Here is an 11,437-nt window from a genome sequence, read left to right as displayed (position 1 = left end):
AAGAAATCTTAGTGGAGGAGGGGAGAAGAGGGAAGAAAGAAAGAAAAAAAGGGGGGGAGGGAGACTACCCTGAGAGGGTTGAGAACCGCAGAGCTGCTGCTTACAGGGCAAGTGCACTAACCGCTACAGTTCAGTAAGTTCAGTTAGGTCAGGTTCAATGGTGCATGAAGTTTTACTTGAAGTTTACACAAGTGCCAGCCCAAACCCTTTCTGGGATTTTAAGACGGCCAATTGTCATTGCACTTTGGCATTTCAAATGTGAAAGATAATTGATTGCTTTGAATTCATTTGGACAGAATGTTTACTGATAAAGGCTACTTTTGTCACTATCCCATGGAAGGCTCAGAGAAAGTGGGCGTGCGTTTAGTCTGCAGAGGCGGTGCAGGGGGTGGGGCTGCTCCTGATGACTTCCAAAAGTTCAGCTAGTTTTCTCAGGTTGGGAGGGGCTGGTGCTTTGAGAGCAGAATGACCTTGAATTTCTCATAGAGGGGCAATTGGAGGAAAACACCACATCGGTGATGTTTTTGGTGAGGAATTAGCATTTTAACAAGGCTAAAAGCTCCAAAAACTAGATTTTTCACATTGCTGTCCCTTTAAGTCAATCATATTTGAACATGTTTTATTTTGAACACAACCCAAAGTCCTTTTTTTTTTGCTAGAAAAGTTTATTTTGCAAATAAAACATACACAGTGTTTGATTCAAAATCGTTCGTATTGATAACGTAAAAAGATTTGGGAAAAATTGGGTATGTTTTCAGACACTGGAAAGGTGGGAGCTCTTGGTACAGTACAGTGTAGTTGCTATCTCATGATCATCACTTCTGCAAAATGTACTGGTTTATGAACTCATTTTGTTCTGCTTCCACTTTAGACAGTGTCTCATATTCAATGCGATACCGCTTAAGTTGCATCATCTTCTCTGCAATAAGAGCTGAAAGTTGCTGCTGCTGGGCCTCCCGTTGCTTTGCCACAAACTTCAGCAGGTTTCTTGTTCCAAGGGCCTTCAACTTTTCTCTCTCTGTCTCATTTGCCAACTCATCCACCAGGTCCATGAGACCTCCAATTATCTTCAGAAACTGCACAATTTTGTCCAAAAAATCTTTGCAGTCTTCTTTGAGCTCTGCTGTCTTTTGGCTGACATCTGGCTCGAGTGCACGTAGCTTGTTGAGTTCATCGAAATAACAGCCCACCTCTGCCAATGCATCTTTAGCCATAGTCTGTGTCAAAACATAATCCCCGTTAACAAAATGCAGTGCGGTTAGTTGGATTGAAAGACGAGATGCACATTTAATACTGTATCCTAATTCAAAGAAAAGTTCCTAGAAGATTGAATGACAAAAACACTTTGATGTCTTAAATCAGATATGTTAATGGTATTAAGTCACTTTTAGCATGACATAACAGCCAAAAGGTTTTAAAGCTAATAACTGTTAATTGGTATTGTCTTTATTCACTTTTGTGCGAAGCCTGAGCAAATGGACTATTTCATTATTAAAACAAAATAATTACTGAACTACCTTCGTCCTCATTAGACCACAATGGTTCAAATATATTTTTACATAACATTAACTACACAAAAGCATACTACTGACTTAGTGATCAATAGAGCTCACCTGATGCAGAAGGTAGATATCTAGGATACCAATCAGAATCACAGATTAATGTCCATTTTGAGTTCTAGATTATCCAATCACCCCCCTTCTTGAGGAAAGTGATTTTGACATAAAGGGTCAAAGCTTCAATATGGCATCATATGTTTATGTTGAAGCCTTACTGGCTGTCATCTTCATCAGCAAACATCACTCTGTGACAAACACTTTTGTTTAGGTGACTTCAAAAGGCTTTTTGACACTGGTAGGCAATTTACCAATCACATTGCCATTGGTAACAGTTGGCTTTAACCCATTATATTTAATCATGACTACTGTACACAGTTTAAAATGTCTGTAGCAAGACAAAAACGTTCCAGTAATAATAAATAATCAGGTGTGGCAAATCCAGGTCAAGAAAGTAAAAACCCTGCCACAGTTTGGCTTTATCCCCTGATCCTAGCTTGCTAGCTCCTGTTGACATTTAACTGTTTCAATTTATATTCTAACTGTTTTGAATTTAGTTATACATGTGTAGATATAGATATTAAAAGGTAAACAAACACCATGGGAGCTAGCTAAATAGCATCAGGGGCTACAGCCAAACTCTTGGCGGGGTTTTTACTTTCTGGAACTGAATTTGCTACCTCTAGTAATAATAGTGAGTTTCTCGAGAGAATTAACCGAGTAAATTTGGAATCTCAGTCAATCAATGGAACCTCTGTTCACCTTTAATGTAATATTTTGGTGTACCATCTTTTGAGAAATCAATGATGATGTAAGCAGGGAAACCAGTGACCAATTGGCAAACGAATGAACAAAAACATCTATAACTTAACTTGATACACAAAGATTAAACGTGAATGAAAATGAAATTGTAGTGGGACTCAATCAGAACAAAAATCTAATTAGAGGTTTTGTAATGAATATCCTTTGATTTGACACTGTAAGCAATGGCTTTTAATGTAAATACATATTAGTCAAGGAATAGGCATACATTTGCAAAATTATACTACATACTAGAGCTGCATTTTAGGTTGACAATATTCTTAACATCTAAAATTCAAATTGACCATGTTGCATTTTTAAACGACAGTGGTAGGAACTTTCAAACACTTACATTTTCTTGATATATTTGTTGTACTTTCAAGTCCATTCCAGAGCAGCAGAAACCCTCAATTACTGAATTTGCCAAATACTTTTAATCGGCCTATTTAAAGGATTTTGAAGGTAGTCACTGTGCTGTTTAATGGCATAGTGTGTACCATACTGAACATGAATCAGAGAAAGCGTAGTAGAGAGTTGCTTCAGGAGATTAGAAAGAAAATTATAGATACGTTCGTTAAGGTAAAGTCTATATGACTGTCTCCAAGCAGCTGGATTTTTCTGTGACTACCACAAATGATCGAAACACCTGGAGCAATAAGATGACATCAAAGAGTACACAGTGCTAACAATCCATGTTAAAATGTTAGCATTTGGCGGAATAATAGGAATGAATGACAATACGGGCCGGTCCCATATGCCCGCCGGGGGGCCAGGTGGGGTGGTTGGGCGGGTGTGCCTCCTGGCCCCGACCGGTTGGGGGGGGGGGGGGGGCTGGTCGCTCCTCTTAACTCACTGCACTAGTTTTGCACAATACACTTTGTTTATAGACATATAGGGCCACCGCCCCCCCCCTATTTATTTTTTTAATGCACCACAATGGGGGCTGTGGACCGGTGGGGTGCCTGGCGGGCCTGCAGTGCCCCGTCCTGCTGCGTTGGGTTGGGGGCGCGGGCCGTGTTGGGGTGGGGGGCGCTCCTGCTCCTAGGTTTGCTCTTGTTCACACAAAGTGAGAAGAACACTTCGTGAGCTGTTGCGTCTCACTCAACGCTCTCATTCCGAGAGCGCTCGGAAACACTGCTACAGGCTGTTGAAACACAAAGAGAAAAAGGTGATTATCCTATTGCTGTTTTTATTTTAACGCCTCACACTTATGAAGGAATTTGCTCAATTGGGCATCACTGGACACCATTTGCATGTGAAGTAATCAATATTAAGAGAGCATGAATACATTTTGAAAGAGCTTTATTCACCGTCATAGAGGCTGTGCTGGATTTGACTGCTGCTATTAAGAGTTATCTCTATGGCAGAACACAGCGAGTGGCTGTTTTTCTACTAGTGGAAAAATGTCTTGTGGAGTCCCTCTGGGAAGTAGTTTAGGACCAGTTTTATTTTCAAATTTTATATATGATTTAGCATGCTGTTAAAAATGCTGAAGCAAACTTCTCTTTTCTACCTTTCACAAGTTATAACGAAGGCTAGTCATGTGGAAATTTTTATGAAGCTACCTACTTTTTCTAACCAGATGAGGTTATCTATCTATCTATCTATCTATCTATCTATCTATCTATCTATCTATCTATCTATCTATCTATCTATCTATCTATCTATCTATCTATCTATCTATCATCTTGTGCTTTGGATTTGAATTGCAGGTGCTCAGGCTCCCTCCCATATTCCAATACCATGCATATTAAACAACCATAAGACAGAAAAGACCAGACAAATATATAAAAATATATATGTTATTTTCCTTTTTGAAAGAAGAAGAAGGAAAGGCACTTTGTGCATTTCTAGCTGGTAAAGGCATTTTCATTTTTTTACCCCTACAACAACAACCAGGACGACATTTTCATTCGTTGCCGTAATTGTTTAAAACAAAAGTTTGGAAGGCGTGCACAAGTTGCCGCATCACCCAATCGAAGTATTGTACTGAAAATCCTGCCTTTCCTGAGCCTTGAGCAGATCACAGTGGAGCAGTCCCAGATTTATACTGTGGTAAACTCCTTTGAGCAATTCACATTATCAACCTGGCTCTTGCCAGGTTACTTTGATCACTCGTTCTGTCACATTTGGAGTATTGCCCTCTTATTTGGTCAAGTGCTCCTGCAAAAGATCTTAAAAAAAAAAACTCCACAATGCACAGAATACAGCAGCACGATTACTTCTCAACGGCTCATCCCATTATAATATAATCAGTATGCACAAACCATTATCGTGGTCAACAGTGGAAAATAGTGAGCATGGGTTACTTGACAGTAAACCACAAAAATTTAATAAAAAAAAAAAGTAAAATTAAAATAAAATAAAAACCTGATGAGAACTGTTCATTATAGAGCTTCCTGACATGTAATGCTCAAAACACCAGCAGCAAATTCTCTTTTAAAATGTATTAAAATTTTACTTTAATCAGTTCCGTATAATTGGGTGGAGGTAATGTACTGTAAATGTATTTATTACTAATGTATATGCCTGTAATTTTTATCTTTTTGTGATTTAAAAAAAAAAATGTTGTATGGTTGTTTGACTAGTACATTATATATTGATTATTGTTTGTTTTGTGTGTTTTGGATTTTTACTATAGAGAGTAATTTTAACCTTTGTATGTTTTCATTGTATTCATTTTGGAGGACCCCAGGAAGACCAGCGACGACTTAGTGAAAGCTAATGGGGACCCGAATAAAGAATGCAGACGAGTTATGGCGAATTAAGATTAAGTGTTTAGCCACAATAGCTAGCTAGCTAGCCATAGCTCATTGCTGGTGTGGAGCAGTAGCAAGTTAGCTTAAAGCTGCTAAATGCAGAAAATGCAATTACTAATTGCTACTGCCACCTGTGGCAGAAAACTGAAACTGCACACACCCACGTACACAATGCACACATGATGTCACATCCGCAGACATAGGGCGGGAAATAAAATCAAAACACGAATCCAGTCTAAAAACTACTGGCCAGAGGCTTGCAGGAATACCCATGGAGATCCGGACGTTGACGTCACGGGTCCCAAAATGGGCGTTAGTGCAGCCATTTTGGCAGCATAGAAAACATGTCTGCCACTTTGAGTTAACGGCAAACGTCACACTTTAACAATGATTGACAGCGGTTGTGGACCAGCTGGCACAACGAGAAGAGGCAAAAACAGGATTGCACATTCTCCAGGCTACCAAAAGAGGAACCAATGCGTAGCCAATGGATCACAGCAGCCCAAAAAAGGGTGAATAACAAGACAGATGATTTGGGATCCTCCTCATTGCTTGTGTAGCGCTCACTTCATATTAAATGAGTCAATTACTGAATCAGTTAGTCTTGTAGATGTAGCTTGATTGTATAGTTATTAAATGAAGGTGAAAGACGTGATCGGGCACGTGATCAGCAGATGCTAAGTTGACTGAATGCTTCAGGCAAGTTGCCACTCGCAAAATGTGGGGGAAATAATCAGTTTCGTTTGTTTGTGTTGCTACGGTTTAATAGATATTACACAGTTGAATTTAATAACTGACCATAAAGGCCTTTTACAGCATTTTTTCGGACGAATTAGCAAATGCCAAGTTACTAACATACCTAAATAACACTGCCAAGACTCGTGTGAAACTGCTTACTTTGATGGCATTTTGACCACACATAAAGGGGAAATAAATACGGATTGTACAAACTTGTAAAGCCTTTGTATGATCAGATTTGAACACACTCACCGGTGTAAGAGAGAGGGTAATTCCAGCAGTGTCGCAGAGTTGAAAAAACCCCAAAAACACTCCTGACACTTCATCTGCAATCCAACCTTTCCACGTCACGCATGTATGTCGTGTCCTTTAGCTAAGGTGTTCATCTACTAAATTGTTGGTTAAATTGTTACACATTAATGCCTATCATTCCCCCAGTAGTATCCGAGCAGCTGGGAAATCAGGGAAAATGGGTGACTGTCAAATGTGGATGCATTGTTTTGTTTTTTAAACCAGCCCCATGGTCAGATATCTTTGAAGTCATTTTCATACTGAGGCAAAGATGATGATGTCATCAACAAGCATTTTCCCGACTAGTCGGTAGAGTCAAGAGTCAAATCTATACTAGACCAAATTTTTACCGTCTGATACGCCCATAGCTCTTTTCATGATAAAGTTGAAACAAAAATGTCTAGCAGATCTTAACATGATAAGTCACCACTTGTTTATTGATTGTGGCAGAAATGTTGGACTTACAAGTTGAAGTGTATTCATCTGAAAAAGAAAAAAGAAAAAGAAGAAACAATTCTGAATTTGCTGCAAATCATTTTCTTTTTGCATATCCTGACAGGGAAAGTGTTTGTGTGACTCACCGTATCTTTTTCTGTAGAGCTTGACGATGACTGCTGCCAGGACGATCACTAGAGCGAGGACCCCCAGAGTAGCAGCGATGGGTACAGTCAAGTTGATTTCTATCTCACAAAACAAAAAAAGCGGAAAACTGCACGTCTACTTTGCATCCAGACTATAAAATTTTTATTGTCACACTCGAATATGGTGAATGTTTTAATCAGCAATCAACTAACGGCACATTTCAACTTAATCTGTATTTCTCACCTTTATTATTTCCATTACTCTTAATGCTTCTTCTCTCCAGCTTGGTGACGATGTCCTCCTTAACACCAGACAGCTGAAAAACGCATTCGAACTTGCCCTCGGTGTCTTCGGTGAGCTCCACTTTCAAGTCAGCGGTCATCTGGAAGGTTCCATCGTGGTTGGGGAGAGTCTGACCGACATCGACGTCCTCGTAGTGCTCCTCGCCGTCTTTTCTCCAAAACAACACAGCACTTTGAGGGTAGAAACCAGTTGCATGGCAAGTGACTGGAGAAGATGGTGTCTTTTGGAGGAGGGACACTGTTGGAAGCTCTGCACAGGGAGAGACGCAATGTGTGAACCCAGAGAAAGCTGAAGAGGGAGTGAAGCAAAGGAACAATGAATAAAATGCCAAATGAAAATGTCTACTGTACAATACAACATCTAAATCTCATGGTTCAGTTGATTACAATTATCTTAAATATACAGTATTTAACAGCAGATGGGGAATGTTCCAAGCAATGTTAGCTGGAGTGTGCCTGCTGTAACCAGTGGATAGCGTAAACAGGAAGGTGGCATGTCTACCATTTGAAAGGGTTACAGTTTGGGAAACAATTACAATTTGGACAGTGTGGAAATTGAGCATTTCTGTGGAACTGAGATTTTTGTTGTTCATACTCGATGAGTTGGTCTAAATTCTGCATTATCCTGAAATTGTCTGAATGTGAAGCTGCTTTTTATTTATTTTTACTTTTACAATGTTGCATTCTGTGAAATTAATGAATTTAAAATGTATGTGGGTCTTTATTTTGTTACTGCTTTAAGTGAAATGTATGTTGTTTTTTTGTTACTTTGTTCAAGGTGGAAGTCAACCTTAAACATTTCTTCACAATATGTTATATGTCACCTCACTAGTCTAAACACGATATTCTTATTACTATTACATTTTTGGAATATGAGTTAAGCAGCAAAATCCAGCCGTTTTTATTCATTTCAAGGGATAGCCATTTTGCCACTTGCTGTTGACTGAAAATGACATAAATGTTGCTCGGGGCTCCGTCAATACCCAATCAGAGATCACCTGTTTTCTGAAGCTACGCTGTGATTGGGTGTTACCTGAGACCAGAGCAACTGTGATGTCATCTTCAGTCGACAGCAAGTGGCAAAATGGCCGCCCCCTGAGATGGATAAAAACGGCTGGATTTTGCTACTTAACTCATATTCCACTAATGCAATATTAACCAGAATACCATATTGAGACAAGTGGGGCTGCATAGAACATATTATTGTCCCAACATTTTTTGGGGGTTGACTTCCCATTTAAGACAGAATTGATCAATGTAATTTATTAGCATAATTTTTTTCTGCACCACTAATATGCTATACAATTGTACCCATTTACTTGGTTTGAACCACTACTGCATTAAGGCCGTTTCATACTGCATTTAGCAGGGCTGAATGCGCCATCGTCAAACCCATTTATTGTCTATGTGGTGAGGGGTTGGGTGGCATGCAGCAGTTTACTGTTTTAGCACTTCAAAATATGAGAATTTTGTGTTGCCGAGCAACTCTTTCACACTGAGCTAGTGCAGTGTGAAGAGCTTTAGACCTACACAACTCTATCAGATTGGCATTTTTTTTAAATTAAGACAATTTTGATACATTCAACTTTTTCTTAAAGAATTGCCGTGATATCGGATCAGAACTATGTATCCGCAGATACCCCAATCAGGTGCAAAGAAATGTGATCAGGATCTCCCTAGTGTGATCGGAGGATAAGATGGCGAGAACATATTAGCAGGGCTACTCGATTATAGGAAAAAATAATAATCACGATTATTTTGGCAATAATTTAAATCACGATTATTCAATCAATTATTTATTTTTTGGTACAAAACAAGAAAATGTTTAAGCATTTAAAAATATTAAGACCAATTAAAAAACAACAACACTATAATTATGTAAGTTCCTTTAGGACCAAACAGAATTTATATTAATATTTATTTATTTATTTATGTATGTTGGCAAAAACTTGAAGTTGGAGTGCAGCTTGTGCACTGTGCAGTAGGACGATCATTTATTTTGTGGGTACAAAACGAGAAAATGTTTAAGCATTTAAAAATATTAAGACCAATTTAAATAAAAATTGAAACACTATAATTATGTGAGTTCCTTTTTGACCAGATTTGGATGAAACCAAATTTATTAAATTAGTTATTTTTAAATTTTTAAAAAGGTGCAAATGTATAAATTATTATTTTTTACGATTATGCTGATTTTGTAATTGTGGAGTGTAATAATTGCAATTGTAATTGAATTTAGATTAATTGCACAGCCCTACAAATTAGTGTTGGAAAGATGGGAAACATGAAGGGGAGCGAAAAAGCGTAAGAGAAGAGTTTAAAGAGACAGAGAGTATCTTGTTCTGCTAGTAATATTCCATTAAGGAGAGTGTTAACATGGTTACAAAAGTTTAAGTACTGATCATCATGTGAGTGTACCTGTTCTCATTATGGCATCCCTCCCATACTTCACAAACTTCTTCAACAAAGAAGGACAAATCTCTGTGTAGTAATACTTCCAGTATTCGCTTCGCAAGCGTTCCCAGTTCAATTTAGTGACGAAAGCTTGTTGTTTGGCTGCTGTCCACGTCATTGTTTTCACGTCCGATAGTGCTATGAAGTCTTCTCCATCATAAGCGTCATATTCCCAACCGTCAACTTCATCGGTCTCATCGTTCCATTCACAGCCATACATCTTCTGGACAAAATGTATGCCTGAGGAACAAAACATGTTGTAAAGTGAAAAACCATTGCCATACATACAGACAAGAGTCCACTTCTTTTGGACAGATGAGGTATCAATGCTGTAATTGCACGAACAATTAACAAAATAACAAACCTCCAGTTTGGTTGAAGCGCTCCTGCGCAATTTTAATGTTGGCTTTGTAGATTAGCTCCCTATCAACACAATCTTGTGTCTGTGTCTCCCAAAAGTGTGGCTCATCTGCAGTGATTTTGTTCACCCAGTCCTGTGTGGCTTCTGCTTTCCTGCCCTTGCTGTCGCAGTAAACAAACTTGACATCATCAACATAACCAATAATCCTAAAGTCTGGGAATTTTGGAACATCAGAGGACGCAATCTTGAAATACTTCAAGGTGTGAATCACTGTATGGGGGGCAAACAAACAATCCAATTAGACACATTTCACACGTTTAACCGATGTGTACAATTAATATTTAAAACAACAACAACATTAAAACACTGTTGTTAGTCACATCCTGAGTCACTCTAACCAAATAAGCAATGACCCATTGTTTTTTACGGTCATTTTATTTATTAACTTATTTGTAAGTTTTTTTTATTTGTTTGCTTGTACATTTGACAACAGAGACTAAAATTGTTTCATTTCGTTTTATACAACTGTTCCTGGTAAACCTTCATTACCACTATTTTAAGTTGTTCAATTGCAGATTTTTTAAATGAATTGTACCATTGAAAATCATTTTAAAAATAAATACGTGCATAAAGCATAATGATTGTTTTATATACTATACTCACATTATTCAGCTTAACTCACTTGTTTTTGGTTTTAGAATCAATTCCAACAAATTCTACAGAAAAATATTCGCTGAAAAATTACTTATTCAAGTTTAATTATGAAAAATAATCCTAAATATAGTCTCGTGTTTAAGTAACTTCTTCATTACTTCGGCACAGTTTTCACTAAGATGTGCAAGGTTTAACACAAACTTTTAACAATTTTGAGTTATTACATTTTCAAGCAATAAAATAAGTAGTTCAACCTAAATGAAGAGGGAAGCTATTAGATGACTTTAAGCAAATAAGCAATAACGCAGAGCCAAAAATGCAGCACCTTTTAAATGCATGGCATGTTACATACAGACATGTTGGAACAACGTCTATTAAGTTTTAAGGAAGTAGATTTACCAGACATGACGCTAGGTATCCCCTTAGCCAGAATAAATAGTAGAATCAAGTTCATGATCATGATGTTTAGCTAGTTTTACTTCCGTACAGAAACGAAAGTGACGAAAAATAGCATGACGAACAAACAGGAAATGATCATGGAGCATCTGCTCCGGAGACACGCTCGATTAATTCTCTCTCTGAGCCACTGACAATTCAGTCTGCTGGTAACGTCACCTGTCGTTAGGTAAATTGGTTGCACAAGTGCACGTCATCCTGCCTCTGAGGGCTGAATACCAGTTATCTAAATGTGTCCTTTAGTGGACCGGCTCCCAAGGTATAAAGAAAGAAAAAGAGAGAGAACCCTACTGAACAGAGATCCTTTTGCCATCTAGAGAGAACATTTAGGGACGTTTCCGACCTTTCTCTTCCAAATAGCGTCCCTGTAGTTATTTTTTCCTTTATTTTGTTAAATAATGGGGGTAGAATGTTTTCAACGTTAGAATTCATAAAGTTTGGGGAATAATATATATAAAAAAAGAACTGATTGGACAATATATT

General features: G+C 38.1%; 1 protein-coding gene across 3 annotated transcripts; it reads right to left on the bottom strand.

Annotated features, from left to right (window-relative positions):
- Window positions 1-650: 650 nt before the first annotated feature.
- LOC144039134 (intraflagellar transport protein 20 homolog) lies at window positions 651-11,042 on the bottom strand. 3 transcript variants are annotated; one of them, XM_077552117.1, is made up of 7 exons: window positions 10,898-11,042; window positions 9,848-10,114; window positions 9,448-9,723; window positions 6,971-7,318; window positions 6,727-6,825; window positions 6,611-6,628; window positions 2,522-3,501 (listed from the first exon to the last, which is right to left on the bottom strand). In XM_077552117.1, exons 1-7 carry the CDS (start codon window positions 10,956-10,958, stop codon window positions 3,455-3,457), a joined length of 1,116 nt encoding a protein of 371 aa, XP_077408243.1. In that variant the 5' UTR covers window positions 10,959-11,042; the 3' UTR covers window positions 2,522-3,454. The 3 variants fall into 3 exon arrangements, with proteins under 3 accessions (XP_077408245.1, XP_077408243.1, XP_077408244.1); XM_077552118.1 differs by having other exon boundaries at window positions 6,971-7,279; XM_077552119.1 differs by lacking the exons at window positions 6,611-6,628; window positions 6,727-6,825; window positions 6,971-7,318; ... (1 more) ...; window positions 9,848-10,114; window positions 10,898-11,042 and adding exons at window positions 651-1,217; window positions 6,107-6,368 and having other exon boundaries at window positions 1,614-3,501.
- Window positions 11,043-11,437: the final 395 nt, after the last annotated feature.

Source organism: Vanacampus margaritifer, chromosome 19 (assembly GCF_051991255.1).
Source record: "Vanacampus margaritifer isolate UIUO_Vmar chromosome 19, RoL_Vmar_1.0, whole genome shotgun sequence".
NCBI classification, from domain to species: domain Eukaryota; kingdom Metazoa; phylum Chordata; class Actinopteri; order Syngnathiformes; family Syngnathidae; genus Vanacampus; species Vanacampus margaritifer.
Note: the sequence above shows the minus strand (reverse complement) of the source record. Positions and strands in the feature narration are given on the sequence as shown.